The sequence below is a fragment of the Colias philodice genome, chromosome 2 (genome assembly GCF_061535455.1).
Source record: "Colias philodice isolate Cphi_HAF_F1 chromosome 2, ilColPhil1 Martin Lab GWU primary, whole genome shotgun sequence".
Taxonomy (NCBI): domain Eukaryota; kingdom Metazoa; phylum Arthropoda; class Insecta; order Lepidoptera; family Pieridae; genus Colias; species Colias philodice.
In genome coordinates this window covers 4,536,230-4,563,550 of record NC_143087.1, presented here as the reverse complement: position 1 = coordinate 4,563,550, position 27,321 = coordinate 4,536,230, and the positions used below count along the sequence as shown (strand labels likewise).

Here is a 27,321-nt window from a genome sequence, read left to right as displayed (position 1 = left end):
TATTGTTATTATTTCTACTTTAAATAATTCTTACAGAAATACACACGATAGTTAAATTAAGTATATATAAATAGGATGAACTTAAAATAAATTGATGACAAATGCGATATGATATAATATAAGATTAACAAAAAAAAAAATGGTTTTAATATAAATATTTTACTTTTCATCAGTTTTTCAGTCCAGTGGAATCTTCTCCTTAACAATCTGAAACATAGAATTAATGGCTTTGAAAACTTGCATCTCTTAAACAAGAAATAAACTGAGACATACAGGTAAATTAGCTTGGAGAAATTTTTGCATATGTAGTGGTGTGTATATTACTCAGATCTTAGAGCGCGTTTCCACTATATCGTTCTGGCCTATACAAAAATGTTTCGATATCCTAACATTACTATTTAATTTTATACTTATTCCTAGCAACACTTTTGTTTTCAATAAAAACAAGTTTTTATTTGAAAGAAAATGGTTTTGACTTTATAAAAAAAAATATATCATTCAATTTTACGTCCTTGAGCAAACGACAAGGCGACTACCGTGAAACAATAAAATATCGTGTCCATAATAATTTGTTTCATAATTAATATTTGACCATAATAATTACGAAACAAAACAAATAAATAAATCGTCACTTGATAGTGGAAAGTGGAAACACGCACAAAACCAGAATAAACCAGTTTACGCTGTCCGCAGGTGCCACGTGCAGTCGTTTGGTACCGTTAGAACATAAAGCACACATTTCATTCAAAAATTATAATTATTATGTACGTAGTTTAATTGATAAATTTTGTATTTGTTGATTGTTGTTATTATTTGTTATTATTGTTATAATATTTGTTGAAGTGAATTACATGTCCCGCAGCCGGAGGCCCCAAATGAAAACTCAGATGTACTTAAAAACTACATTTAATAGCTAAAATGAGACTTTTACACCCATGTCTGCACGATGCAGACCGGAGTTAAAGAATGAATTTATACAGTTTAATAATTATAAAGACGTAAGCTTGGATGCTAACTAAGGGAAATCGCATCCACATTCTATTCCCGTGCGAACGGCGTATTCAGCAGTTTTGTATGAAGGCAGGGCCATAACTAGTGTTTAATTTGTGTGTAAGTGTTGTAACTTTATATTGTTAATTCAATATGGCTCCAGTGTTAAAACATGGTCGAGGCAAGCCTTTGACTTCTCAAACTAAAGAATTAAACTTTAAATGTCGTTTCTTTTTCAGGTTAGTAAATTTTTCATTTTAGTAACATTGTTAATGTAAAAGTTATATGTATGTTAAATGTGCAAATATTAAAATAAAGTCTCATCTTTTTCAGAGGAGAAACACATATTATAGTTTAATTTAAAATCCCTTATATATTATATAAAATAAAAACTAAAAATAAAATGTTGTTTTATTTTATTTGCTGACCATACACTACTACAAACGCAAAAATTTCTCCAAGCTAATTTACCTGTAGATGTTTCTACACATTTGGTTAAAATAAGGTTCAAATTGAATACAACTTATAAAGGAAAAGTATGATATAATTTATCGATTCCGCATGAATCCGGTGTGCAAACATATCCTTATTTATTTATGGATTTTTTTGACTTCGTCTATACGTATTTAAGATTTAACTTACCTAAAGACTAACAATGAACAAACCAAAGGAAATAAGACGATTACCTAAAGTATAGGTATCAAGCAACACAAATCTCGGCTCAATACTTCATAAGTGGTTATTTTTTAATTTCATATTTGATACTAAATAAATCTTCTACTTGTTTTACCTCTGCGCACATTCCAGCATAAATAGGATCTGTATCCCATGGGCCCCTTTCTGGTAGAGGCAATGCGCGTCGGCGCAGCTCTGCCACTAATTCGCTCACTTCCATTATAGGGATTGGGTCAAGAGTACGCGCCAAGCCAGCCAAATACTCCACGTAGTGCATCCTGTAAAAATATATGACGTAAACACACCTCAATCAGGCCTCGTTTGTAGAGGCCTTCTAATGAACCGTAGGGTCGTGGTGGTGGTCTCAACGCTGCCCGGCGTACTAGTGTTTCCAAGTCATCTACGCCCAAGATTGGCATCGGGTCGATTTTCTTGTTACGCACCAACCGACTCAGATACTCCAAATAATGGTTCCTGAAAACACAACCTCTACTCACCGCCGCGTAAGCGTCTTCCTTTAACCCTGCCCATTTGACATTCATAGTTACATGCATAAAATGATATGGTGCCAATATGTACAAGTTGATTGATTGAGCTACTTTCATTATTGTCATTATTTAAGAATTATGAAGTAAAGCTCATGGAATTCCATGCCTCATCGATTATTGCCTTAATTTTTTTTCTAATCAAAATTTAACAAAGTATCCTTTTAGTTTACCGGCTATCATCGAATGTATAAACTACTACACGTTGGTACTACTTACAGAAGATGTAGATATTAAGGTGTATGTATATGTTGACATATCATGTGTCTTGGTATAAAAATTGTATTTCGAGTGTGTATTAAAAGTAAGATACATAAAATAAAAAGAAAAATAGTAGTCTTACTTGCAAAGTCCACCATTTTTAGGTAAAACTTCACTACCACACGTGGTGTCAATTAATCCTGTAGGTGTCTCCCTCTGTAGTTGTATAGGGCATCTTGTGTTGTTACCTTGAGGCCCTTCCGTTTCATATGTTACATTATTCATCTGTAATCATACAACATAATATTGGTATAATGTTTTATTATATTCAACTAAATAATATTGACACTATGCCTGGGTAGTACCATACCTGCAAGAGCGTCTGTAACTCGTGAGGTTCTTTGTCACGTAAATAGAAAAGACAATTTCGGGGATGATGTGCATGTAGACCTAATTTAGCACAATATTCACTCAATCCACATCTAGCTCCCATCATGAATGGTTTGCCGCAACCGTAACAAAATTCATATTTGCACTGGGTGCATGTGAAATGCATACATCCGCCTCTGAGAAAATATTATATTATTATTTTTTTTTTTTATATTTCAGGACAATTTTCACACACGGCACAATCTGATCCCATACTAAGCTTTCGCTTGTGTCATGGAAACCAGAGGGCTGATAAACATACAAAATATGTATAGTATAATTTTAAAATAAATACTTATATAGATAATAACACACACCAAAAAACACACCCAGACACAGAGCAAACATCTATGTTCATCACACAAATACTTGCACCGGGTGGGAATCGAATGCACGACCTCTGGCTTGGAAGGCAGGGCCACTACCACAGCTACCAACCAAGCCAACCGGTCAGTCAATTAAAATTTTAAAGATTTACTTTATTAATTAATATAATTAATATTATGTACATTTAGTAAATAATAATTGTAGGAATCCTAATCTTATTATTACACAAGAATTATATTATTAACTTAGATATGAATTAATGAGAACTATATAATAATATAACTTTTATTTAAGAAGTTTTTACCTGGAAAGTGAGTATTTAAACCGACATCGTGGACATTCTAAACCATTCTCTTTTAAATGTTGTTGGACTGCGGCAATAGAACGTTCAGGATCATTATCTTCAAGCCATGCGGCATATTGTTCGCACGTCATACCATCGTGATTCGATGACCACTGTAGGTAATATCATGAAGTTCATATTATATACTTATCTGTTCTTTACAATATAAATATATAATTAAATTTATATTATGAATTATTTATTTACAGGTTTCCGACATGTCGAACAGGTAACAGACTTGCATTCGGGGCACCGCAGCTTTTTCTGCTTTGGATGTACAAAAAATCCTGACGAACATTCTACGCACCAACGGAAATTCGGATCTCGTGCAAGCGTGCGATCGCGTAGCTAAAATTTGTAAAGCGAATGATATTATTTTCTATTAAGAAAGTAAACATTTCATATAATTTAGCAGAAAAGTAATGTATTAATTTACCTTTCTCTGGAATAGTTCATGAACTTCTGTTTCAAGTAGAGTTTTCAGTAGTATATCTAAATGAGCAAAATAATCGACCCAAGCATCTTCATCCAACATTTCCAACTCAGGTTCTTTGCAGTATGCACAAACGCAGTCTACTATGCTCCGCTCCGTGATTTGAACTGTAAAATAATGGCGAGCACATTCTCGACAGCATCTATGAGAGCATCGTAACATTGATACCATCTGAAAAAAAAAAAATATTTAGGATTTTTTTTAAATAAAGTTAAAATTTTATAAAATCAATCGTATGTTAAAAGTAATTACGGAAATCTTACTTCATGTTCTGGGAAATGTGCAGCGCAAAGCTCGCAGTACTGATTTAAATAAGCTAGTGCAGAAACAAGATCTGCACATTCGAGAGCAGCTAAAAGTGCAGTAGGAGCATCGGTTCCACGAGTAATCAATTCAACGGCAATTTGCGCTTGCTCCCAATTTTCCGTAGCACCCTCTGCTAACAGCATTCGAGCTTGTCTCTTTAAAATAAAAAATAAAAATAAAATGTATAAATTGTATCAAGTATAGGTATACTAGTAATACTGCAATTTAATTTAAACTCTTAATTACCTCTGGAGACCCTTCAGGTAATTGTATTCTAGTTAAATCAATTAACTGTCCAGATATTCGACGCGTTGTTATTGGTGGAGGTGACGGTAACTCAGGTGTGGGCGTTATTTCTCTTCTGTCTTGTGATTGCTTGTTCTCTTCATCAGATTCCGTATCTGTCCATTCATCTTCGGTCCGACACGTTTCCCGAAAATATTGTTCTTTTTCTTTAATTGTGGTTTTTGGTGGAGATACTTGTTTTAATTGGGGTGGCTGTGGTGCTGGATTTTTCTTTATTGTTACTGCTGATGTAGACGGTTTTACTTCAATAGTATGAGAGGAGTGTTCAGTATTTGGTATTGTTTTATTATTAAACAGCTTTGTTTGTAATTGCTTTACGCTTCCATTTTGTACGGTACCAAAATGCGTTTTGGGTGGAGCGGGCGCAGGATACTGTTTAATAGATGTACGTCTTATAGGCAATTTAGAACCGATTGTCTTTTGATTTTTATCCACCTTTTGTTTAGTAACAGTTGTTTTAACAGGTATTGGTATATTGGATTTACTTATTGCTGTCTGTTTTGATAAATTATTATCCATTTCTCTGTCAGTGTTCGTCTCGGCAATATCGTTGGCATTAGAGTTCTCAGCAATAGTATCCCGACTGTCATTTACTTTTTCTACAATATTTAGATCTACATATTCGTTGACCTCTTCGTCTTGATTATTTGTATTAGTTATTTTTTCTGACGAGTTTGCTGCCTCGGGATTCAAAGTCGTATTCTCAGTTTCTAATTTGTTGTTACTATTACTGTCAACATTTTCAATCTCATTTACTGCATTATTTGATTTTGTTTTGGTTTCTGTATTTATTATTACATCCTCTGCACATACGTTTTCAATAAAGCCTCTGTATACTGGATATTTTATTTCAGATACAACTGATTTTAACGGCGTTTCTACTTTATAGTGTGTCAGGTACAACGTTTCCTTTGTGGGTTGATTAATTGTTTCTTTGCTACTTTTACTTTTCGCAACAATATCATTTTTAATGTGTTTAGTTAAGTCATTATCGTTGTTTATTTGTTCATAAATTTCATCAAATGAATTCACAACTTCATAAAAGTTGTTATTTACATCTTCTATTTTAGATAACTGTATAGGCGGGCTAGTTTCTACCGTCATGGTTTGTTCATAACGTAACGTTTGCGCTATCGAATCTAATAGTTTTATATTATTATCTTTTACATCTAAAGCGCCTTCCATATAATCCATGGCTTCTTCAAATTGTTCGGTATCTTCGGAACTAGTTAATTCTCTATTATCTATTTTTAAATTATCGTGTCTGAGTTCTTCATCGCTACTCGTAATTTCTTTTTCATCAGATGTCAAATCCTCAGTATCATTGTCTGACTCGCTATAACTTGATTCTTGGTGTCTGGATACCTCAGAATTATTAGAAGTTGATTCAGTTTCTGCAGAATCACGAGTAGAATTTATATCATACTCAATTTCGTCTTTCATTTGTTGGATTAATTTTTGTGTATTATCAACTAAATCACTTAGATTGTTCGATCTTTGTTCTTGGGAGTTATTGGTGCCATTCTGATTTATAAAATTTGCAGAATTATTGATGTCTGACCGTATATTTTTTTCATCCTCAACTCGAATGTTAATGTCATCACGCTCCAACTGTTTAACAGAAGTTTCCATAAATTGTGTTTGTTGAGGTGATATATCGTCATATTTTTGTACTTGCGTGTTATTTGTTTTATTAATTGTTTTACTAGCCGACTGGAAATCGTCGTTAATTTTTCCTTTTAAATCAATTTTTACTGAATTATTTTTCGCCTCAATATTTGGCAATGGACTTAATCGCGTTAGGGCATTATATGCTTCGATAAAATCTTTTTCTGATTGAATAAATTCCACTAAATTTTCCTTCTGTTCTATAGGAATATCTTCAGACTTAGAATCTCCCATATTTTTATTTAAACCTTTAACTCGTAGACCTTTCAATAATAAATTTTCTTCTATAGAAGGTATTCCAGCAAGATTTAACAGTACTTTTAATTTATCTGCAATATCTTCTACATTTTCTTGTGTTGTTTTAAATGTTTCTTTAAGGAAGGGTTTTTGCTCAATTTCCGACATATTACTGTTTCTTATGTCCAACGGTAAATACATCCAGTCGTCATCTTGGAGATTATTTGTAGAAACGTCAAATTCGTCTGAACTGTCCTCGGCTGAAATGTAAATGTGAAAATTATGATGATGTAGCTTGGTGATACGGCGAGTCTGTTTTTATATGAAACTTTATTATTTTTTGTTTTGTTTTTCATTACCGCGGCTGCGGTGTGACCGGTTGGAAAATGACGGAGGAGTGGCTTCATCATCAGCTCCAACAGGAGAGCCCCATACGCGACCACGTAATTTTCCCTCCTCACCAACTCCAACATCACCCATCTGTGAAAGATGTGCGCGCGTATTAATGTCGTCGAAATTTAAAATCTTAATAAACAATTTCTAACTGTAGATATAGCTACCTGCCTACGATGTCTTTCAACACACTCTGTGACAGCTGGCCACATAGCACCCCTATGTCTCGCCAGAGCTGCACGAGCTTCCAGTTCTGATACATTTATACCAGCAGCAAGTCTTGCTGCAGCTGCTCTGACACCTGCACATAAACTTGGCCATCGTTCTCTTAGCCACGATAATGGAGCTACAGGATTTTGAGCTAATGCTGCTTGTACTTCCGCCGCACTAAAGCCTAGTCTTTCAGCTTCAGACATAAGGCGAGCTAGTTCTAATCCTCTTTCCGCTTCGCGTCTAGAATTAGCGCCGGCTAACGCTTCTAAAGAACTAGCGCGATTGTTTGAAAAAGGTTCTGGTGAAGGAGCCTATAACAAATAATGCATTTAATTATTATTGAACCTAAAATATACAACAAATTTCCATTATTTAATCTTAAATTTACTTCTGAGCCGTATAAACTAGACCTCCGAGAAGGTCTATTTCGCCTTAAATCTAGATGAGACGCCCTTCTTGTAAGACGGCTTGTTGTACGTTTACGTTCATTCTCGCTCCACTCTGCTGCTCCAGGGCTACTATCACGTGGTTCTCTCCATTCCCATCTCCCACCGCTTGTGCGTACGCTTCGTTCGCTCTCCTGAAATTGTTACAATAGTTGCTAATAAAAGTTTCTTGCTTTTGCTTTCAAATCATAAACGTAAATTCTATTATTTATAAGTACCAACAAAAATCTTTAGAATAGCAAATGTTTGTAAGATTTGGTGTAGTGTTTTTGTTTTATTGTTATAAATCTATATTTTTCATTTCTCTATCATAATCATATAATTATAACCTATAAGTTATTTGTATTCAGAATATTATAATAATAAGTAATATTTTAACAACATTATTCAAAACTTACTCGAGTATCACTTGAAAGTGAATGCCTACTGTGCGATCTTTCTCTTCGGCTGTCATCCGTAAATCGGCGCCGTGGTCGAGATCGTGCAGCCGAAGAGGGTCTATCCCATTGATTTGGAATTTCATACGTCTTAAAAAGAAAGTTATAATTTAATATTCGAATCCTTAGATATTTTATTTTGGGTGCGTACAACTGCTACGTGAGACATAATATGCCTTTGGCTTCCCAAACAAAGTCGATATGTATGAAAACATGTTATATGTATCCTAGACTATATTGATATGGACGGGCAGATTTGTCAATTGAGGTCCAAAACCAACATTGATATAATATCTATATTAGTGAAAGAGGTGAGTGCGTACGATGCTTTTATTTGGCTTACCTGAGTTGAAATACTTTGGGGTGGTGGAGATGTCCCGGTATTGGAAACGCTTGTACGACTAAATCTTGATTCCAGCTGCGTATTACTTTCTCGAGACGGCGAGATTCCAACGGACTTTTTTTGAACTCCAGTATCACATTCATTTACGACTTTGTCTTTGGCGACAGGACTTAATCGAGGTGGTGAAGGACCCACAGATATGCTATGCTTTTTAATTCGTTCATTTTCTACTGATACATTACGGGTTTGTGTTGGTGTATTTTTATTTTCCACAGTATTTGATGCATTAATTTGTTTCTTTTGTACTTCTTTGGGTGGAGAAGGCCCAACAGCAATGTCATGTCGAGAATGTGTATCATCATTATTTTGTTCTCTTGTTGGAGTTTCCAAACGATTTACCTTCGAAACTTTTATTTCTTTTGGTGGAGAAGGGCCACATCCTGTCGACACTCGCTCTTTTGCAGCACGATTTGATTTTTTTATTTCACCTGTAACAAAATTAAAGAACGTACGGTATTTTTAACGTAACTATATAAAATTAATTCACAAACAAAAAGACGAATTCATATTTCTTATAATGTTTTAATTTTTAAATGAATTGAGTTTGTGATACTAACTTTCATTAGCGCGAGGTTCATCAACCTTTTTCTTTATCAAAGGGGCCGACGCTTTTTCCTTCATTGTTAAATTTGCCATACCATTTTTAATAGCAGCTGTTGGAATAATTTTTGGAGTGATGGTAGGAGTACGACAACACACTGCACATACTCTGACACCTGGTTCATTAACATATGTACAATGTTCACATTGCCATGTTGCACTCGGCGGAGGTGGGGCTGGACCTAGGTCATTTTCATCATTTTCTTTTTCGTCCGGCTTATCGCTTTCAGGTTCACTTTCAGAATCTGCATCACTGGATGGTAAAGAAGGCGAAGGAGTGCGGTGTTTTGTTCGTCGTGACGCACGTGATCTCATACTCAGAGCAGGAGATGGTGCTCGTGAATTAGCTCTAGATCCAGCTCTTGAAACAGTACGACTCTCCACTATAAGGATTAAACACAGGAATAAATTAAGGTAATTACTGAATTACTGCTTTTGTACACTCTCACATTACTGCTTGTGTCTACTCTCAGAGGCAACATAAAAAAATCTCGACAGATTTATTAGTTTTAACTTTGTCTTATAGAGATAAACCATTTAACTATTTTTTTAATCACCCCTATATTTGTGGCATCACTATACCAAATATAACATACAGTAGAACTCCAATTATCGGAACTCCGATGATCCGAATCGCCGATTATCCGAATCACAAAAAATTGTCCAAAAAAGTCTAAGTGCGCTATTATTCTTCCCCTAACAAGAATATGGAGAGGATGATGATGATAAAGATGCGTTGTCACTAGAGGAAATAAGAAAAATGATTGCAAAAATATTTAAAACAAGTGAAAATTTCATGTTTCTTTCATTTAATTCAATAAAAAAATAGTGCAATATCAAAACGTAGCTTTTATTCTCTCCCATGGCAATATTTTTTTTAAATCCGATTATCCGAATATTTGATTATCCGAATGGGTCCCGGTCCCCATTAATTCGGATAATTGGAGTTCTACTGTAGGTATATAGCTATGTATTGTATAATAAATAATATGAAAATTGTCCTACCTCTTCGATATGGTTGTGGCGTATGCGGCACATGGGCGTGTGGGTGTGGAAGCAGACGTGGGTGAGTTGTAGTTCCTGGTGGATAACAACATGTCTGAGGCCATGGTCCTTGCCCTCCCCATGTATGTTCTAAATTAGCACAACTACCGTAATGCCAAGGATTTTGCTGATATGGAGGATAACCGGCTGGCCCTCCTAATTCCATCACTGAAGCTCCACGTCTTAATGGACGTCCCCAGTTCTGAGCATGAAGGTTTTCTTGACCATCCCAGTGTTCCATATGTTGAGGCTATATTGAAAATTGTGTACGTCTTAAGTAATCATATAAGTATATATATTATTTTTATATATTTATTTTTATTACCAGCATAATTACCATTGCTTGTGGTGGCATGTTATAACCGGGTAATGATGCTCGCGGGCGTCCCCATGAAGAAAATCCCGTTTGAGAACCTTGAAGTGCTGGTTCCGGCGGAGCGTTGTTGTGATGCATAGTTCCCGCAAAATTCGGCATACCCGCGAGATGCGAATTTGAATGCGATGTTAGCTGGGGCGACATTTGAGCACGAGGAGTTGCAAAATTCGAATGTGGAAGAGTGGATACTTGACTGATATGGTTTATATTATGCATCATATTTATAGGAGCTCGAAACTGATCTACTGATGGAGGTTTTGGACTAGCTGAAGCTCGATCAATCTGAAATAAACACGTAGATATGTTATTTTAACGACAAAAATATAAAATAGATATCAGAAAAAATACAGTATCATTAGCTTTGCTTAGCTCTGGAAAATGTGAATAGATTGTGCGTAGGTGTGAAGAATAAGAAATTTATTGATATTTTTTTGAGAGAATTCGTCTAGTCGAGTACTTTATGAATTACCTAATGCTTTCAAGAACATCAGTAACTTTAAGAGATAGACCAAACATTTTTTTCTGGTAGACTTACGTTATTAGTCGTAAATATACATTAAAAATTGTGTGTATAAAACAATAACTATAAAACATTTTAATGCAATTCAAACTATAAAACATTACATTTATTTGTCTCAGTGTCACCTTATGTCTTCGCGGTGGTGGCACAGGCGGCGTTCCTTTTGGTGGCAGAGGTGGTCTTTCATCCCTTAGCTGCGACGGTGGTAATGCCTAAAACATATGTTATTGTTTATGTGAGTATACTTTTAATCTTTAATTGTTTAATTTCAAGTACCTGTAAGTAGATAGTAAGCGTTATTGTTTACATTAGCTTCCTAGAGTTGGCATTATTCCAATATTTTGACGGAGCTAACTTTAATTTAGGTCCACCTACTAATCGGTGTCGAAATAGTCTCTAAATGCATGTTGTGAGTCAGTAAATAAAATAGTTTTATTTGATTAACACATTATAGAACTCATTAAGAACCACTATCTCTTCTACATCTCCTATATCACAATATCTCAAAAGTATATTAATGATAGGTTTGTATTGAAATTGAAAAATAGTACAGTACCTAGTTTTTTTACTTTTTTTTTGAAAATTCATCGCTCAAAATTAAGTTCATACAAATATCACCATCAAAATAATACAAGAACTTAATCTTTGATTACAATTGTAGTAAAATACGAAGGTCGGGTTGATGAACACTACGGGGTCAGTTATCCGTGGGTACAGCGCGTATGAACCCGCGCGGCACAGCTAGTTTAAGCCTGTCATAGTCGACATAGAGTAAGATCCCAGAGCCGTAAGACACAACTTATTTTCTTAAGCATATAAGTTTCGGTTCACAATAGTCTCTAGTGTACTTTTTAATATCTGCATGTTTCTGGAGCTCTACCAGTGACACCTGCGCCACCTGAGCCAAAACTTTTATCAGACGCTTTAAAGCTCCAATAAATGAACTTAATTTAATTTTTAATGTCTGATTTTTTTATGTGTTATTAAGATAACTATTACAATGTTATATTTAATCAGTCAGACAAATTGCAATGGCCAAATATCCCCTAAACACAAAAATTACTCAACCATGAGTATTAATAATTAATCTTATATATAAAAATGAATCGCAAAATGTGTTGGTAAGCGCATAACTCGAGAACGGGTGGACCGATTTCGATAATTCTTTTTTTATTATATTCCTTGAAGTACCGGGATGGTTCTTATGTAGAGAAAACATAAATATGTACCACGGGCGAAGCCGGGGCGGACCGCTAGTATTAAAATAATTATGGACCAATAGTAATCACCTGTCTCTGGTGGTTCCTTCGTTTGGGATGTCTATGGTACATGTCGTCGCAGGAGGCGCAGAGCGCGCGCCGGCCGCACTCCGTGCAGCGCACGCGTGCTCCGCCGCCGCCGCATAAGCCGCATGATGTGTCAGTCGGGTGTCCTGTTGGAAATAGTGGAAGTTTCCGCGTTGTGGGGTTTGAGAAAGATAAATTAATTCATTTAACATCTGTTTCACTGATCGATTCAGGATGCCTCGTTTCTACCCTCATATGTTGATGACTGTACCAGGAGGCGGTCTTATAAAAATATAATAATTTACCTATTAACTTTTATTAGACTAACAGTAGTTACCCTTAACCCTACGTACCCTCCAAAAGTTAGAATATGTCATGTCCCTAGAGATTAATGGATGGTGGGTTATAGGTACCTATCACAGATAATAATATACTTATTATCTGTGATATAGCCCACACGTTATATCAAGAAATATCGTACCTATTTAAATTTTAAACCAAATAAGGTCAGCATTTTAAAAAACTGTAAGTACCACATAATAAAAAAAAAATATAAACGTTAGCCCTTAACTTAACGAGCTTAAAGTGTTTTTTAAACCAGAGTTTAGCACTGTTCCATTCCTCCAGTATACAAAAGTAAAAGTTGTAACTATATATTTATTTTTTAAATAATGTTACTGAAAACAAAGCATATAGCCAGCTAGGAAACAAGAAATATTTAATAGATAGAAAAATGATCGTGAAGAGAAGAAGGTGTAAGCAGCACTAGGTAAATACTTGCCTGTTGGTGGCCGGGGTGGTGGAGGAGGTGGTGGTTGTAGTTTTGCGTTTACATACTGCTCGGAGGGAAACTCCACCACTTCGTAGTCAGGTTCAGGCTTCGCAATGGGAGCTCGAAGCGATGACCGCAATCCAATTTGGGGTGTGCCCGGTATAGAGGTTTTGATATCCCGGCCACGTCCCTTCAACATCTATACATATAATTCATTGTTTTTATTAGGATTTATTAACATTACACATTTATGTAGAAACATGTTTACATATTTGTTCACAAGTGCATAAATGAACGCAATGTTAATTTCCTTTTAGGTTTGAAAAAAGAAGAAAAATCGATGTAGAGTGTAGTGTATTTGCTATAATTTCTAAAATTTATCGATACATTGATCATTAGATTTATATAATAGGTATACAGGGTGGTTAATTTTTTTTAAATAAAACGAGAAATATCTAAAAAATTAACTTGAAAGCCTCCCATACATTTGGAAATTTGAAGGGAAGTTCATTTAGAAACTGCAAATAGAGCTCATCATTGTATTGCACAAATTGAGGACATCACTTCGAAAATCTGCTATGAATACAAAATGTATGGGAAATAAAATGTATAACATTTTTGGATATTTCTCGTTTTATTTTTAAAAATTTATTATGGCCATTTTACTCATTAGGTTAAGTACTTTCGATATCAGTTTAAAGTTTTTTGATATCTGCAATAGTTACGGAATAATCGCTTGTGCACACTTAACGATTACACCCTGTATATAACAGAACCACTTTGTGCGTATGTTGAAATATAGTATGTAGTTGCCATTATTACTATTTGAAATCCTTTTTAGACGTTCACAAACCTAATTCCTAACTTGCATTTTCCAAATAGGAGTTATGTTTACTAAAATTCGAATTAAAGTCATTATCCAAATTATTAAAAGAATCAAAATCGATGTTATCGATGATAAGAAAGAGTCGTAACTCATAACAGTTCGAACAAACACCTCCTGCTTGGGAGGCAGCTCAAACGAATCACATAATATGTCGATATTTCCCAACAAATAAACACTTATGGAATTTTTCGCACGTTTCACTTTTGAAATTGCATTCTATGAATCGGTGTTGCAAGCTTTAGCTAACTGTAATAATAGATTATTATCATTTGCAAACTAAAACGCAGCTGTGACCGGGATAAAACGGGCGTTGCCACGTCGCCGACATCTAGTCGACCCATTTATTCTACTTCTCATATCCCAAAATATCAAAAACATTCCCTCAATACAAGTCTACGTTTTCATCGCAAATAACCTTAATGAGATTTCTTTATCCAGCTCAAAGGAAACTGTTACCTATACTTGCCTTCGACTCGTGTGTTAATATTTTTCAGAAGACACCGATATTTTGCACTTTTCGTAAAGGAGCTCTTGTGACATATTTTACACACGAATTATGCAATATTTGCACCGGGACACTGCACTCGCGAGATCGGTTGTTGCACCAAGAGCGGCGAGGGAGCACGATCACCTCTTAATCGCTAAACTTGTCTAAACCTCTTAATCGCCCTATGCGGACAAAATTGAAGGAACGAACACGCGTGCTCCGTGTCTCTCCATCCTCTATTTCTGTTCGTGGCCGCGTTGCCCTGATTCTACTAAAATTAAGACGTGTTGCTATTTCCGCACTCAACCCGATGCGCCCTCTTGGCCGCTTTAACACATCGCGAATCATTATAGTATAAAAATATTAACGAACGGCCCATAAGATATTGTAAAACTGTGTATATTTATTATTTAATTTAGCTAATGACTATATAGCGATTATAAGATTTATAAGCAATATTGTTTGGATGCTTGCTATGCAAGGACGTCTTCCAATTTATTTTAGAGCTATTTGTATTCCTATAATTTTCACGAAAATAATATGAACAGAAGAGTGGAGGTGAAGTACAAAAATATACGGAGACATCTCTGCGAACCTTCTGCGAACTAACAAATTCATGAGAATCATTTGAAATTTTGAACGATCGCTATGTCATAAAACACATCTATAGCAACGCGTAAACATAAACAATCAACAATTATTCATTGAAAGAGCTGCGAATGTATTTAATTCCTATAATATGGAGTTATTGCAGAAATTTAAACAAAATGGGTTCTTTACTGCAGAGTTGTATCACTTGCTTGCTAAGAAGAAGTTGGTGGATCCATCAGAAGAGGTTTAACTTTTCTTTGACGAAATAACATTCTTAATATTAGGTACCGATGTATTGTGAAAAAGTCCTACACTACCACTTATTAAATTTTCTTTATTCTTTCAGATTGTACCATCACAATATATAAAAGAAATGAAAATGTCAACAACAGAACGTTTACAGCAATTACAGCCTATACAAGTTGAGAATTACGTTAAATCCGGTAGCAAGAGTAACAAAGTTGTACTATCATTTTCGCCTAGAATAATTATATTTCAAAACTTTAAGCCTAATGAAAAAGTTGTGGCAAAATTTTCAGTTAAAAACATAAGCAAGGTATTGGATTTTTTTACGAAAATATCTCCACTAAACATTATGTACATTAGGTAATGCTTACGACATAATTTTCTTTTAGGCGCCAACATATTTGAATATGGTATACAAGGAATCTTCATATTTCTTTATAAAACCTTGTGGAGGCCAACTTCTATCGAGATTGGCTCCAGGAATTAGTATTACGTTTGCTATAACCTTTCAGCCTGTTCAATATGAGGATTACACTCATAGAGTAACTTTCTATACTGATATTGATCAATACGTTTTACCACTAATAGGTTAGTATTCACGTACATATTCAATTTAAATTTCAAATTCTTTATGAAAAGTAAAAAATTATTTTTATATACCTACACGTACATTTTTTTCAGCAATGGGACCAAGGCATGTGTTTGATTTCCCCGATCGGGTAATTATCCCAAAGACACCACTCAAAATTGAAAGTTATGTTCTAATTTCTGTTCACAATATTGGCATAGTTCCTGGTGGCTTTACATTTAGTACAAGATGGTACGTAGAATATCAATTTACTCAAATATAGAAATTCAAAGTTATTCAATAAGGACACGTCACAACTTATTTGAGTTTTTATAATATCTACACGAGATAATGCATGCAACAATAAATTACAGTCCATTTTCGGTGCAGCCAAAATCTGCGTACTTGAATCCTAATCAAAAAATTGACGTAAGAATTGCGTTGAAGACAATGCGCTTGGGAGACACAAATAGCATATTGAGTGTTTTATTTGAGACAGGTATTTGAAAGGCCGTTGAACTGTTCCAATTGATTTTCGATGTACTTACTTATTTTTAACATGAAATTCATGCAATTTGTAAATCAACAGGAGAGAATTTTAAAATAGAATTATTTGGTTCAACTTATACTGTCAGCGTAGAATTGGAAAAGCAAGTGGTTAGGTTTTTCGACACCTTCAATACACTTGTTCGGCAGCAGACATTTAAAATCACAAATAAATCTGACCACGTTTTGACCTACATGTGTATGAAGAATGATTGTGTTTACTATGGTAATTGTCACTTTATAATAATATAGAATATTATTAGTATTAGTAGTAGTAATAACACCTCATTTTACAATATTAGTAGTATTATTATATCGAAACAGTGGCAGAGAAAAAAGCTATATTATCTAAGATTTAATACATTTTTTCACCTATCGGAGCTTAACATTAGCCTTATTATGTACTACTCGACCAAGCCAACTAGACCCTTTTCAACTGTGACGTCACCCGCCCATGTCTCGGGTACAGATAGCAAAAAAAAAATATTAATAATATCACTGTTCGCTCTCCGCTATGAATAGTCTTATTTTTCCCCATTTCGAGGGCTGTCTATGAATAACAACACAGTAAAAACTTAAACAAATAACAACGAAAAACTTAACAGTCAACAACAAGCTTTAACGATTAATAATAAAAAGTACAGAAATAACTAGCGATGCGAAACGTACGAATGCGTCGATGCTGCGAACCGTACTAAGGCGAACGCGGTACCTGAGGCGGTAAGCGGGCGGGGAGGCCGCATTCCACCCGAGCGTCTAGTTGGCTTGGTCGAGTAGTATTTTATGTTTTCGAACAGGACAACTGTTTTTAACCTTTCTGAAATGAATATTATTATACTCATTTATAGTTAGCATATTGACCTAAAAACTGTAATGTTGTTTCAGATTTTGAAGAAAAAGTTAAACTAGCAACTGTGTTCTATAATTTAAAAGAAAATGAATCTAATAAAACTGCAAAACTAGTTCATTATGATGTTTTAAGTAGTGATGAACATGAGAGAGTTTATACAAGGATATTTTATGATGAAATTCAAGCTTTAGTTGCTGATGAGTCTTTACAACATCAAAATATGCATTTTACTATATCTCCTATAGTGAGTAAAAATACACTTTAAATTTATCTTAATCTTAATCTACATTACATTATGTATTTAGAAAGGAAAAACATAGTAAATGATTATTTTATATATTATTTCTAGCAAGGCAAATTATGGCCTAAAAAAACAACAGAGTTAACTATAACATTTTCACCAAAAGAGATCGGGGAATTTAGCACAATCGCATATTTGGACATCGACGGAGTGAACGACCGTGTTCCTCTTAAAATTGTCGGAACGTCGTTACCACCTTCTATAAACCTAAATTTAGAAACACTGGACATGGATTGCGTATACATAAACAAAAAATACGACTATGAAATTGTAGCTATGAATAAAGGTGCTGAATTCTTTGAAATTGTAAATTTTTTTTGTGATTATAGTTTATTCGTTTCTTAACTAATCGGGGGAAATGCGGATGTGGGATGATTTCCAATAATTGTTAATACCTACCACTAGAATCCTTTTAGTTATCGTAAGTTTCGTAATATGAAAGAAGATTGTTTTCATCAGTCACTAGTTATGCTTTAAATTCACATTATTGTATTAACCCATCATTCGGAGTTGCCCTTCATGTACCTACCTATTTAGTTATTTTAAACTTCACTATGGGTCCATGTTCATGTCAAATTCAAAAGACTTATAAATTTATTTTGAACAGGTCATATCAATGGGTTAATAGTGTATAAAAATGTCCCGCCTTTATTTGGAAGTATAATCACATGCACACCTGAGATGCGTTGTTTACGTCCCGGCGAAAAAGACATTTTCGTTATTTCTTTCTGCAACTCAAATCAAGGTCCTTTCTTTGAGGAAATTAACTTTTCTATTCGCGATACGGACGTCGTATTGAAAGTGTATTTAAAGTAAGTATGAATTTTTAATGTTTTACCATGGTTTAACCATTATACTTAAAAGTTTGATTTGTGATTTAACAGAGAGAAATTGTTAAATTTGTATGTTGTTTCAGAGGTGTTGTAATTTATCCATCACTGATGTTTAGCATACCTTGCTTAGATTTTGGAATGGTGAGCTTAGGTATGTTTTCGTTTTAAATAAAATCACGAATAAGTATTAAGTATAACTTATGGATATTGCTACTTTTAAATGGATGCAGGAATTCCAAAAGCCATGGAAATTGAAGTGATTAACGAATCAGTTGTCGATGTAGCTGCGAATATAAAAATATCGTCAGACGGGCCAGAAATAAGTAGCATTACATTGGAGGACTATGCTGTAGCTGACAGTCCTAAACCTATTGTACCTCAATGGCCTAGAGAGTTTAATATATCCCCGGATAAGGTTAATATAGGCCCTGAGTCGCGTGTTTCATTGAAGGTAAACTTGCTAAAATTAAGTGCATGTATGAAAATGCTATGTAAAGTAATAGATTGTTAGCATGTGCCAATGATATATTACATTTTTCAGATAACACTAACCGCAAACTTAATAAGAGCAAATCAGACATCTTTAGAATTAGAGTTAGATAAATCGGATAGCCCACCAATCGTCTTACCAATTACGTTCAACGCAATGGTACCACATATTACACCAGCACCAGATATCAACCTTAGAGCATGTTTTTTAGACTTCCCATATAAACATGAAATTGCTATATCTAGTAATAATTTCTGGGGGTACTTCACGTTAGTAGAACCAGAGGTAATTTTTTAATGAAAGCAACCTTTTTTAAATTATATTTATCTCATCTAAAATGACCCAAATAAAATAATTGTGCTTATTCAGGAACCTTCAACTTTGGAAGTTGAAGTCGGAGTAAAAGAAGGCATCATTAAGCCTAATAGTACCTTATGTTTGCCAGTGACTATAAAAACTAGTGTATTGGGAGTTCAGGAATATTCCATAAGGTAGGAATTTTTTTGTTAAGGAATATAATATGCTTCTATATGTTTGTATTTAACCGACTTTTTAGTAACTATATTTTTTATATTACATAATATTTGCCCTGACTTAGTTGCCGTATATTAAAATTTTATAGGGTTCATCTGTTTGGGCTGTCAACACCTGTCGAAATTTGCCATATCAATGGATGCGGTGTAAGACCTATTGTGACCTGTTCACCCATGGCACTGCATTGGGGTCAGGTTAAATTGTTAACAAAAAGCCAGAAAATACTTACATTATGCAATGACTCCCCAGTTGTTGTTAATTTCCGAGCTTCGTTGGTTCGTGCTTTGATTTTGATCATTTAAAATTTATTTGGTTTATATTTAAAAAAGATACCTATTAAGTGTTCTTAACAGTTTGAATAAATATAAAAACCCATATAGAACTGCATTCTGCATTCATGCAACTCGTTTATATAGTTCTGTTCTGTTCAAAGATCTGTCAATTTACTTAGTAGAACTATTAAAAAACTTACAAATCAAAATAATTTATATATTCCTATTCTATCTCATAATTTACTCATAATGAACAAAACATGTTTCAGTTAAATCGTGATGGTCGGTGGCAAATATCTCCTATGGAAGGTTATATTGAACCTGAATCTGAGACAGACTTGTTACTCAATCTGTACCTTATAGATGCTGATAGCTATTCTAATAAAGCGGTTATTCAATTGGAAAAAGTGAAAGATATAGTATGGATTTAATTTCCTATTATCACTATTTTCGTCACATGTATAATTTTTTGATTCAAAATTAACAGCATAGAATACCGCTTACTTTGTAGTTGGTGCCATTATCTGCTACAGGTGTAGGAACAAGTATATTAGTTGGGGAACTAAGAGACAAGGTGATGCTGGGCCGACACTTTACGAGAATCCCCTTGAATTGCCAAGTTATAATGGAAAACTGTGGCACCCGTATGCATGCTCTTGAGTGGAGTGAACACTATAAAGCTCCTAAAACAAAGCAACACGCTACGTAAGATATAACAAACATTGTATGGAACTATTTTATACAAAGTGAATATGCCTACACACTAATTATGGCAAGAATACAACGTGATATTAAGCAAATTATTTTCAAATATTTTAACTCAATAAGAAATAATTGAGTACAAAGAGTATCTACGGTTTAGATATATGTATTGAAATACTTCAATATGTACCTACTTCTTAAAGTAAGGTATTTACGTAGTAAAAAATAACTTTTACAATTGATTATTATAGCGGATTCTTCAACTTGGATCCTAAGAACTTTAAAATGGCTGCTGGAGAAAAATTGGATTTAACAATAACAGGGTTATCACACAAAGTCGCCACCGTTAAAGAAATGTGGTATTTGGTTGGAAGTGTAGAGGGTATAAATAAAAAGGAATTACTATTGGAATGCCAGATCATAGCGGAATTTGTAGATCCAAAAATAGAGATATCCTCAAACGTATTGGAGTTTCAGTATGATTATGGTCCATACAGTGAATTCTATAAATTAACAGGTTTGTAGACTTACAGTATGTAGTAAACGTGATTTCTTATATTTATAAATTACTAGCTTTCTACTCGAGGCTTCGCCCACGTAATCAGAGGAAAATCTGCATAGTTCTCGTTCGCGTGGAATTTCCGGAATAGAACGTCTCCGGTCTCTATGTCCTTTCTCAGATCTCTTCTTAACTATCCTTACATCTAAATGGGTTCAGTAGTTTAGTGGCGAAGAAGCGACAGACAGACAGAAGGACTGTCAGGCAGACAATTACTTTACATTTATAATATTAGTAGAAATGTCTGAATTGTTTCTGTTTTCCAGATATTGTCACCATCAAAAATGTTTCAAAATTACCCCTGGATTTTGAAATTAGCGTCAAACCACCCTTTGCGCTTATTCAAAAGCAGGGCACTTACAAAGTTTTACCACACGAGGAAAACTTGTGTGGGTGCATATGTTACAGAGAAACAGATTTAAATGTGCCAAATATGATTACCGAAAATGGACTCCAACAATCTAAGATATTTATAGACTTTTTAACTCTTAAACCGGTGGACCCTCTACGAAATGAGCCACTACATTTCTTTCAAGATATAAATAAAATAAAATTAGCTTTTAATCTAACACATGTGATTGAAGAGCGACTGGAAGACCAAGAAGTCATGAAAATACAGATTTTATTTGACACGACCAAACATCAAACTCTTAAATCTCGAGTATATTGTGATTTGTTCAGAATCAAATTTAAAGGACACAAGAACAAAGTAAAAGATATTCACGTTACCAAATAACAATGCATTATTTGAATGTGCATAGTAATAATTAACAGAAATCATTTAATTTTAGGATGCAATCAAATTAATAGGAAAAATAAACTTTCCAAACATGTTTGTGTTATCGCCACGAGTTGATTTTCAATGTGTGCTGAATGGAAGTATTGAAAGTAAAACTATAAAAATTCAAAATGCGACTCCCCTTTTAGTTTGTTACAGATTTAATTGGAAAAAGTTTAATATATCTGATACAAAAATGGTAATTAAACTTTTAGAGTTATACTTTAACACGTTAGGTGCGAAACAGGGCTTGAAACATCCTGTCCGTGTCTCGTCGTTATAGCGGTAGGAAAAAACTTAAACTTCTCTGTCGTGCGGGAGGCATAACTTCCATCTGGTTCAGTGTAGGAAAGTGATAACTATATATATGAGATGTGCTATTGATTCCTAGTTCAATGGTATACCCACCTTAATACCTGGTTTCTTAGTCCTCGTGCCGCAATGAAAAAATAAAAATTTGCACCCTTTGTCTTATTTGGAGCCAAAAAAAGGATTTTGGTCACCTACGGGCGGTGGGGTTTAATATGCCTCGTGCCGCCACAATCTCTGGTATAGGACAAGGTTTAAAACAACCCGTAACGCAGTAATGGAAAGTACAGATATATCTGTGCCGGTGGGAACGTGTTAAGATGTTTGGTAAAGATTATAAATTTAACTTTGGTTTTCAGCCGGAAATTTCTAGACAAGATATAAGTAAAGGCAGTGCTTATAAGGTTTCTACAAATGAAACTGAGGCTAGTGGTAAATATAACTTATATTTGGATATATTACTTTATATATTGTCTAAAATTACATACCTATATACTTGCTTATAAAACATTTTTTTTTATTCCAATTAATTTTAATATCAAATTTTGCCTCGTAATTTTTTAATAGCTGTTGATACTTATACAGACATGTATGAAATACTTGCTTGTCGAACTCCAGTTGGATCTGCAGCTGATAATCCGGAGCACGAAACTACGGTCAGGGATGTCGCATCTCCTCCTTATGAACTTGACCAGACCAGTTCAACAAGTATTGATGACCGCAAGGAAGATTTTCAATTAAAACGATATATAACAATGAGTAAAATTACTCCAATGATTGATGCGGATTATGAGTCAGAATTTGAATGGAGTTATAAGTTCTTTAAGAAAGATATGCGATACCATGTTGGAGCGAATGACGTTTTGCAGTTATCTCCACATCGCGGTCTTTTAAAACCGAACGAAGTACAATACGTTCAAGTAATTTTTAGACCTAAGCTAAATATGAATATTCGCGCTATCTTAGAATGTGAAGTACTTGGTGGTCCTCCGGAAACTATAGTAGTGACTGGCCAAAGCTGTGATTTGATGTACAAATTAAACTCACGTAAAATTAATTTTAAAATAAAATCCTTTCATGAAAATGCGATAGAACAACTTATTATGTCTAATATAGCACAGCTACCTTTTGAATATAAGACTTATTTAAACGAGCCTAATTTCGAAAACGACTTGTATGGTACGATCTTAAATATCATACCAGATGAAAAAGTGTTAGAGCCGGAGGAAACCATTGATGTCAATATTGAAGTAAGACCAGGGGCTATGGGTTATTTTAACACGGAATTCATGTTAGAAATTGGACATTTGCCTCTAATACCTATTGAAGTATTTGGGTGGGGAGTGATACCACAAGTATATATATCATTGCCAAGGCCAGAAATGTCTAAGGTAACGTAATATCTCAGATCCATCAATTCATTCTTAGATCTTCAACACTTAATTCATATTTTTTGTCTCATTTAGCTTAACCCAGAACTGGGATATAAAGCAATACCTACATTGACTGAAGAATATTTAGAAGCTATACATGAAATATTCACAAGAAGCACTTCCGAACACTTAAATTCGCCGCTAACTGAGAAATGTTTTGAAGATCCTATGTTTCAAACGGATTGGCATATTTGTTCATCTTGGGTACAAGGATGTGATATCCTTTAGTTTGTATTTCTTAACGTATCAGTATTCTCTAAATAATCGTAATTATTTTTAGGACGCGTATCCATCGACGATGGATATTGAACTTGCTATTGAAAGGATGTTGGTAATCAATTATATACGATTGCGCCCAGACGTGTTAAATGTCTATTCTACTACGTCTAAAATGATACCTATACCAGGCTTTCAAACAACACCATACGTAATAGATTATGGAGTAGTCATTACTGGAAGCACAGTGAGTATACATAATTTAATTTTTGGTTTTTATAGCATTCAAATGATAAGTAAATGATAAATTTTTAAAGAATAGAAAAAATCGATCATGAGGCGGGATTCCAATCCGTATCTTTTGGCCGTACCGTGGCACCGCACCGCCTAGAGTCTCGGCCACTAGTGCTCCCACCCGCGCCCCAGCAATCGAATTTTTTCTACTCTTTCGGTTCTTTACAAATTTAGCATAGTGAGTAATCATGTTAGTTTATGTTATTAGATTATTACTGTTTTAGAAATTATAGAGTCGAGAAAAATATATCACATGTATATCAATTTCCAATATGTTAAGTCTTTTTTTTTAAGGTGAAACTTTTATTACATCGTCTCAAACTTTTTGGTCTGTGTAGAGCATGTCGCGTGACGGTCGGCTGCCGTAGGTATAAAGCAGTGTTCGGAACCGTTCGAACAGTTTCACTTTTACCGTGGTTTCTAAAACCACACAACATTTTTAATTTGAGTACCTAATTTCAAAGTATCTTCATATAAATTATTATTATTAAAGGTGCAGTGCTGCGTTGATATAATTAATTACGGACCTATAGTAACTAAACTCCATTTCGCGAAAGGAACTCGTATTCCACAGTGGCTTGGATTAAAATTATGTGGAAAACTAAATGCGGGCGAAACAGGAAAATTAGAAGCAACATTTGCTCCTACTTCAAACGATTTTACGGAATTAGAACAAATTGTTGAAACATCCTTCAATATCGATGTAATTTCTTGATATCTTACTATAGTATCGAGATAATACCTAAGCAGTTTAATATTTAATATAGTAAACTGCTTAGGTATTTTCTTAACCTCCTATTTTATTTGTAGGTGCCGTATGGTGTTACCATCCCAATTCAAATCAAAGCATTGTGTGCGGTACCATATTTGTCTTCGAACGTAAAAATAATAGACTTTGGTACAATAAGATGTGGCGACAAAGTTGTTTGTTCCATACCACTCAAAAATGTGTAGGTCGTGTTTTATTAGTATATTTATGAAATGGGTACTATAAGCACAGATAATAAAATGCTTTACCTAAATATAAGTAAGATCTTATTGAAACTATATTATGAATTATTATAATAAGATTATATAATATGTATTACAGTGGTAAACCTACATGCATTTGGTACGTTAATTTAAAAGCTAAAAGTCCGGGACCCAATCCTATGACGGTCTTAGATACCTCTGGTAAATATGAGCCAGGCGAAGGTGGATGGTTGAGTATAGCTTTTAAGCCCACTATGGAGGTATTGATATTTTCCTAAAATTATTTAGATTTTTATACGGTGTATGTAAATTATTAATTAATTTTTTTGCAGTTACCATATGAAGGAATTCTTATATTCAAATTCCATATGAATCCAAATAGAATGACTATTCCAGTTGTGGGACAAGGAATCTTACCTCAAATTCATATCATAGGACCGAACGTCAATTTCCCACCAACATTACCTTGGGCTGAAACTACTGATATATATTTTGGTTTAACAAATCCTTGTCCATTTCCAATTGAATTAATTATTGCTCATAGCGACATGTGAGTATTTTTCTGCGCTGATTATGATGTACCATTTTCGAAATCTATAATAACGTACTGAATATTTCAGCAAATGGAATCAGGAAGATGAAATTTATCAATTGCTGTATAAATATTACAATAAACCGAATGAAATGTTAGTTTCGGCTATAAAACCGGGAGCGGGTATGCCTCAAGAAATATTGAGCTTTTACTTTAAGTTTAAGGAACAAGTTAGGAGGTATTTTATATCTTTACTGATTAAACTTATTTTATTACCTAACCCTTTATCACACTGTTAAACATTTTTCTCATAGATGTATTGAAGAAGAAGGTCAGATGTCCAAGGCGTCAACTGCAAGGCAATCTGCTTCTACTAAGTAAAAAATAATACTTACTATAATACCAATTGTCTTCTTGTTAACATTAATGTGTAGATATATTATAATTTTCTATACACTTTAATAGAAAAGCGCAAAAGAGTCCAAAAACAGCTCCAAAAGCTTCAACTGCGAAGGATGCAGCTGGTCCGAGAAAAGCTAGAACTGAAGCAGAAATTGTTAATGGTATGGTGTTGGAATAGCCTTATAACCTTGAATCTATTATACTCGTATTGTTTCTTAAAAAACGTAACATTTACACAATTTTAATATTGTTTATTTAAGATGTTATGAAATCAATGAAAGACAACGGCGTCGATCCTCTTAAGGAGTGTCTTGACGTGTGTGAAAGTGCATCCTCAGTTATTGATACTGACAGGCACTCAAAAGGGATGCTTATATTTTTTCATGGTTCACCATGTGAAGGTTTGTGTATATTATTTAATGCCATGTTGTTTCACAATTCGAATCATCATTTAAAAAATGTATATTTTAGAAATTCATTGCCAAGAAATAGCATATTCTACCGGAAAAGCACTTGGACTACCTACTATTAATGCAGACGTTTGTGTGGTAGAAGCGTTGTGTGTTAGTCAATGCAATGCAAAAATGGTGTTAATAACTGCTATAAATGAAATGTACGAACTGACACGAAAATGCAATAAAGATTCCGATGAAACGGGAATGGAATGTGAAGGTATTAATTCTTAATACCTAATCAAATTAAATAACACCGTGGTTCATGTTTGTTGGTGTATATTGAAACAACGTGTAGTATCTCTCTTGTTTTGTAGATAATATATTTGAAGAAACTGATGATGAATTTGACATTATATGGAAGAAAATAGAGTTTTTATCAAACAGCAAAAATGTAAACACCCCTCGTTCCAAAGCAAGTGATAAAAAGAAAAAAAAGTCGCCTACGTCGTCTATAGCATCCCATACAGCGCTTGGAGCTATGGGTTCTACTACTATGTTCCATATGGTATGTTTATTTTTGAAGTGAAAACTTCTTTAGCGGCGTTGAGCACTTTTTCTGTAATGGGTATAAAACCTTAAACTGGCGTCAGGACACGTGACCTGATCGAAAAAGCGTAAGACGGATACCATTCCAAAATATCAAACATGCTCAACGTTAATAATCACGTTTTCACTTCTGCCGGCACTCCCGGAGTGCAACCCGTCTTTTTTTATAGGTTTAATAATAATATATTATCGAACCATTTCTATTATTTTCTTAATAGGATTTGACACAAGAACTTCTCAACGATTTCTTCAATCAACCTAAATTCAGTCGTGGATTCATTGTGGACACCTTAACAAGTATCGTTTTTAAAAGCCCGTCACTAGTTATATCTACTCTCATCAAATGTAAAAGCAACATATGGAACATACATCTTGTATTGTGTCAATCAGATTTTTCAAAGTGGGCTCAAAATTATGAAGAAACTCAAAGAGACCATGATAATATCGATGAGTAAGTTATTTTAAAAATATTATATTTACGCAATTATCCTTTAATAAGCTTCACTATA

The 27,321-nt window shown here is 34.3% G+C and overlaps 4 protein-coding genes across 8 annotated transcripts in view; 3 read left to right on the top strand and 1 right to left on the bottom strand.

Moving 5' to 3' along the window:
• Nucleotides 1-3: 3 nt before the first annotated feature.
• On the bottom strand, nucleotides 4-14,628 carry LUBEL (Linear Ubiquitin E3 ligase). 5 transcript variants are annotated; one of them, XM_089703442.1, is made up of 21 exons: nucleotides 14,363-14,628; nucleotides 13,020-13,209; nucleotides 12,242-12,384; nucleotides 11,057-11,164; nucleotides 10,394-10,714; nucleotides 10,018-10,306; nucleotides 8,970-9,395; nucleotides 8,353-8,840; nucleotides 7,971-8,099; nucleotides 7,515-7,706; nucleotides 7,081-7,437; nucleotides 6,880-7,000; nucleotides 4,556-6,780; nucleotides 4,267-4,464; nucleotides 3,947-4,174; nucleotides 3,718-3,858; nucleotides 3,472-3,623; nucleotides 2,782-2,977; nucleotides 2,554-2,696; nucleotides 1,971-2,139; nucleotides 4-207 (listed from the first exon to the last, which is right to left on the bottom strand). In XM_089703442.1, the coding sequence occupies exons 2-21, from the start codon at nucleotides 13,207-13,209 to the stop codon at nucleotides 178-180; spliced, it is 6,246 nt and encodes a 2,081-aa protein (XP_089559568.1). In that variant the 5' UTR covers nucleotides 14,363-14,628; the 3' UTR covers nucleotides 4-177. The 5 variants fall into 5 exon arrangements, with proteins under 5 accessions (XP_089559568.1, XP_089559571.1, XP_089559576.1 ...); XM_089703445.1 differs by lacking the exon at nucleotides 1,971-2,139 and adding an exon at nucleotides 1,781-1,943; XM_089703450.1 differs by having other exon boundaries at nucleotides 11,078-11,164.
• LOC149490349 (axonemal central pair apparatus protein HYDIN-like) lies at nucleotides 9,410-17,832 on the top strand. The gene is made up of 9 exons (XM_089703502.1): nucleotides 9,410-9,426; nucleotides 11,072-11,187; nucleotides 15,321-15,530; nucleotides 15,610-15,808; nucleotides 15,902-16,040; nucleotides 16,163-16,287; nucleotides 16,378-16,560; nucleotides 17,220-17,428; nucleotides 17,534-17,832. Exons 2-9 carry the CDS (start codon nucleotides 11,161-11,163, stop codon nucleotides 17,828-17,830), a joined length of 1,389 nt encoding a protein of 462 aa, XP_089559628.1. The 5' UTR covers nucleotides 9,410-9,426; nucleotides 11,072-11,160; the 3' UTR covers nucleotides 17,831-17,832.
• Nucleotides 17,833-18,413: 581 nt separating this feature from the next.
• LOC149490348 (axonemal central pair apparatus protein HYDIN-like) lies at nucleotides 18,414-20,841 on the top strand. The gene is made up of 8 exons (XM_089710116.1): nucleotides 18,414-18,469; nucleotides 18,549-18,769; nucleotides 18,860-19,093; nucleotides 19,178-19,299; nucleotides 19,431-19,617; nucleotides 19,884-20,033; nucleotides 20,126-20,319; nucleotides 20,568-20,841. Exons 1-8 carry the CDS (start codon nucleotides 18,427-18,429, stop codon nucleotides 20,839-20,841), a joined length of 1,425 nt encoding a protein of 474 aa, XP_089566242.1. The 5' UTR covers nucleotides 18,414-18,426.
• A 308-nt stretch (nucleotides 20,842-21,149) lies between these two features.
• The window catches only part of LOC149490346 (axonemal central pair apparatus protein HYDIN-like), a 25,510-nt gene continuing 19,338 nt past the window's right edge, over nucleotides 21,150-27,321 (top strand). The window contains exons 1-16 of the mRNA XM_089703416.1: nucleotides 21,150-21,584; nucleotides 21,667-21,852; nucleotides 22,322-22,394; nucleotides 22,581-23,353; nucleotides 23,429-23,599; nucleotides 23,676-23,858; nucleotides 24,716-24,855; nucleotides 24,996-25,137; nucleotides 25,210-25,427; nucleotides 25,498-25,647; nucleotides 25,724-25,786; nucleotides 25,875-25,972; nucleotides 26,072-26,212; nucleotides 26,283-26,483; nucleotides 26,581-26,771; nucleotides 27,031-27,263. Of these exons, the coding sequence (XP_089559542.1) occupies nucleotides 21,309-21,584; nucleotides 21,667-21,852; nucleotides 22,322-22,394; nucleotides 22,581-23,353; nucleotides 23,429-23,599; nucleotides 23,676-23,858; nucleotides 24,716-24,855; nucleotides 24,996-25,137; nucleotides 25,210-25,427; nucleotides 25,498-25,647; nucleotides 25,724-25,786; nucleotides 25,875-25,972; nucleotides 26,072-26,212; nucleotides 26,283-26,483; nucleotides 26,581-26,771; nucleotides 27,031-27,263 (3,239 nt within the window). The 5' untranslated portion in view covers nucleotides 21,150-21,308. The remainder of the gene's footprint in view (nucleotides 21,585-21,666; nucleotides 21,853-22,321; nucleotides 22,395-22,580; nucleotides 23,354-23,428; nucleotides 23,600-23,675; nucleotides 23,859-24,715; nucleotides 24,856-24,995; nucleotides 25,138-25,209; nucleotides 25,428-25,497; nucleotides 25,648-25,723; nucleotides 25,787-25,874; nucleotides 25,973-26,071; nucleotides 26,213-26,282; nucleotides 26,484-26,580; nucleotides 26,772-27,030; nucleotides 27,264-27,321) is intronic.

What these genes read in the sequence shown, in the direction of transcription:
- LOC149490349 (XM_089703502.1), top strand. Translation starts at nt 11,161, where the DNA reads ATGCCTAAAACATATGTTATTGTTTAT. An exon ending in ATACGTTTTACCACTAATAG is followed by an intron (nt 15,809 to 15,901) that starts GTTAGTATTCAC and finishes CATTTTTTTCAG; the next exon opens with CAATGGGACCAAGGCATGTG. An exon ending in GAGTGTTTTATTTGAGACAG is followed by an intron (nt 16,288 to 16,377) that starts GTATTTGAAAGG and finishes GTAAATCAACAG; the next exon opens with GAGAGAATTTTAAAATAGAA.
- LUBEL (XM_089703428.1), bottom strand. Translation starts at nt 13,209, where the DNA reads ATGTTGAAGGGACGTGGCCGGGATATCAAAACCTCTATACCGGGCACA. An exon ending in GAAGGAACCACCAGAGACAG is followed by an intron (nt 11,165 to 12,241) that starts GTGATTACTATT and finishes CATATGTTTTAG; the next exon opens with GCATTACCACCGTCGCAGCT. An exon ending in CTAGTTTATACGGCTCAGAA is followed by an intron (nt 7,438 to 7,514) that starts GTAAATTTAAGA and finishes TATTTGTTATAG; the next exon opens with GCTCCTTCACCAGAACCTTT.
- LOC149490348 (XM_089710116.1), top strand. Translation starts at nt 18,427, where the DNA reads ATGTTTAGCATACCTTGCTTAGATTTTGGAATGGTGAGCTTAG. An exon ending in TTAATTTCCGAGCTTCGTTG is followed by an intron (nt 19,618 to 19,883) that starts GTTCGTGCTTTG and finishes AACATGTTTCAG; the next exon opens with TTAAATCGTGATGGTCGGTG. An exon ending in AAAACAAAGCAACACGCTAC is followed by an intron (nt 20,320 to 20,567) that starts GTAAGATATAAC and finishes TGATTATTATAG; the next exon opens with CGGATTCTTCAACTTGGATC.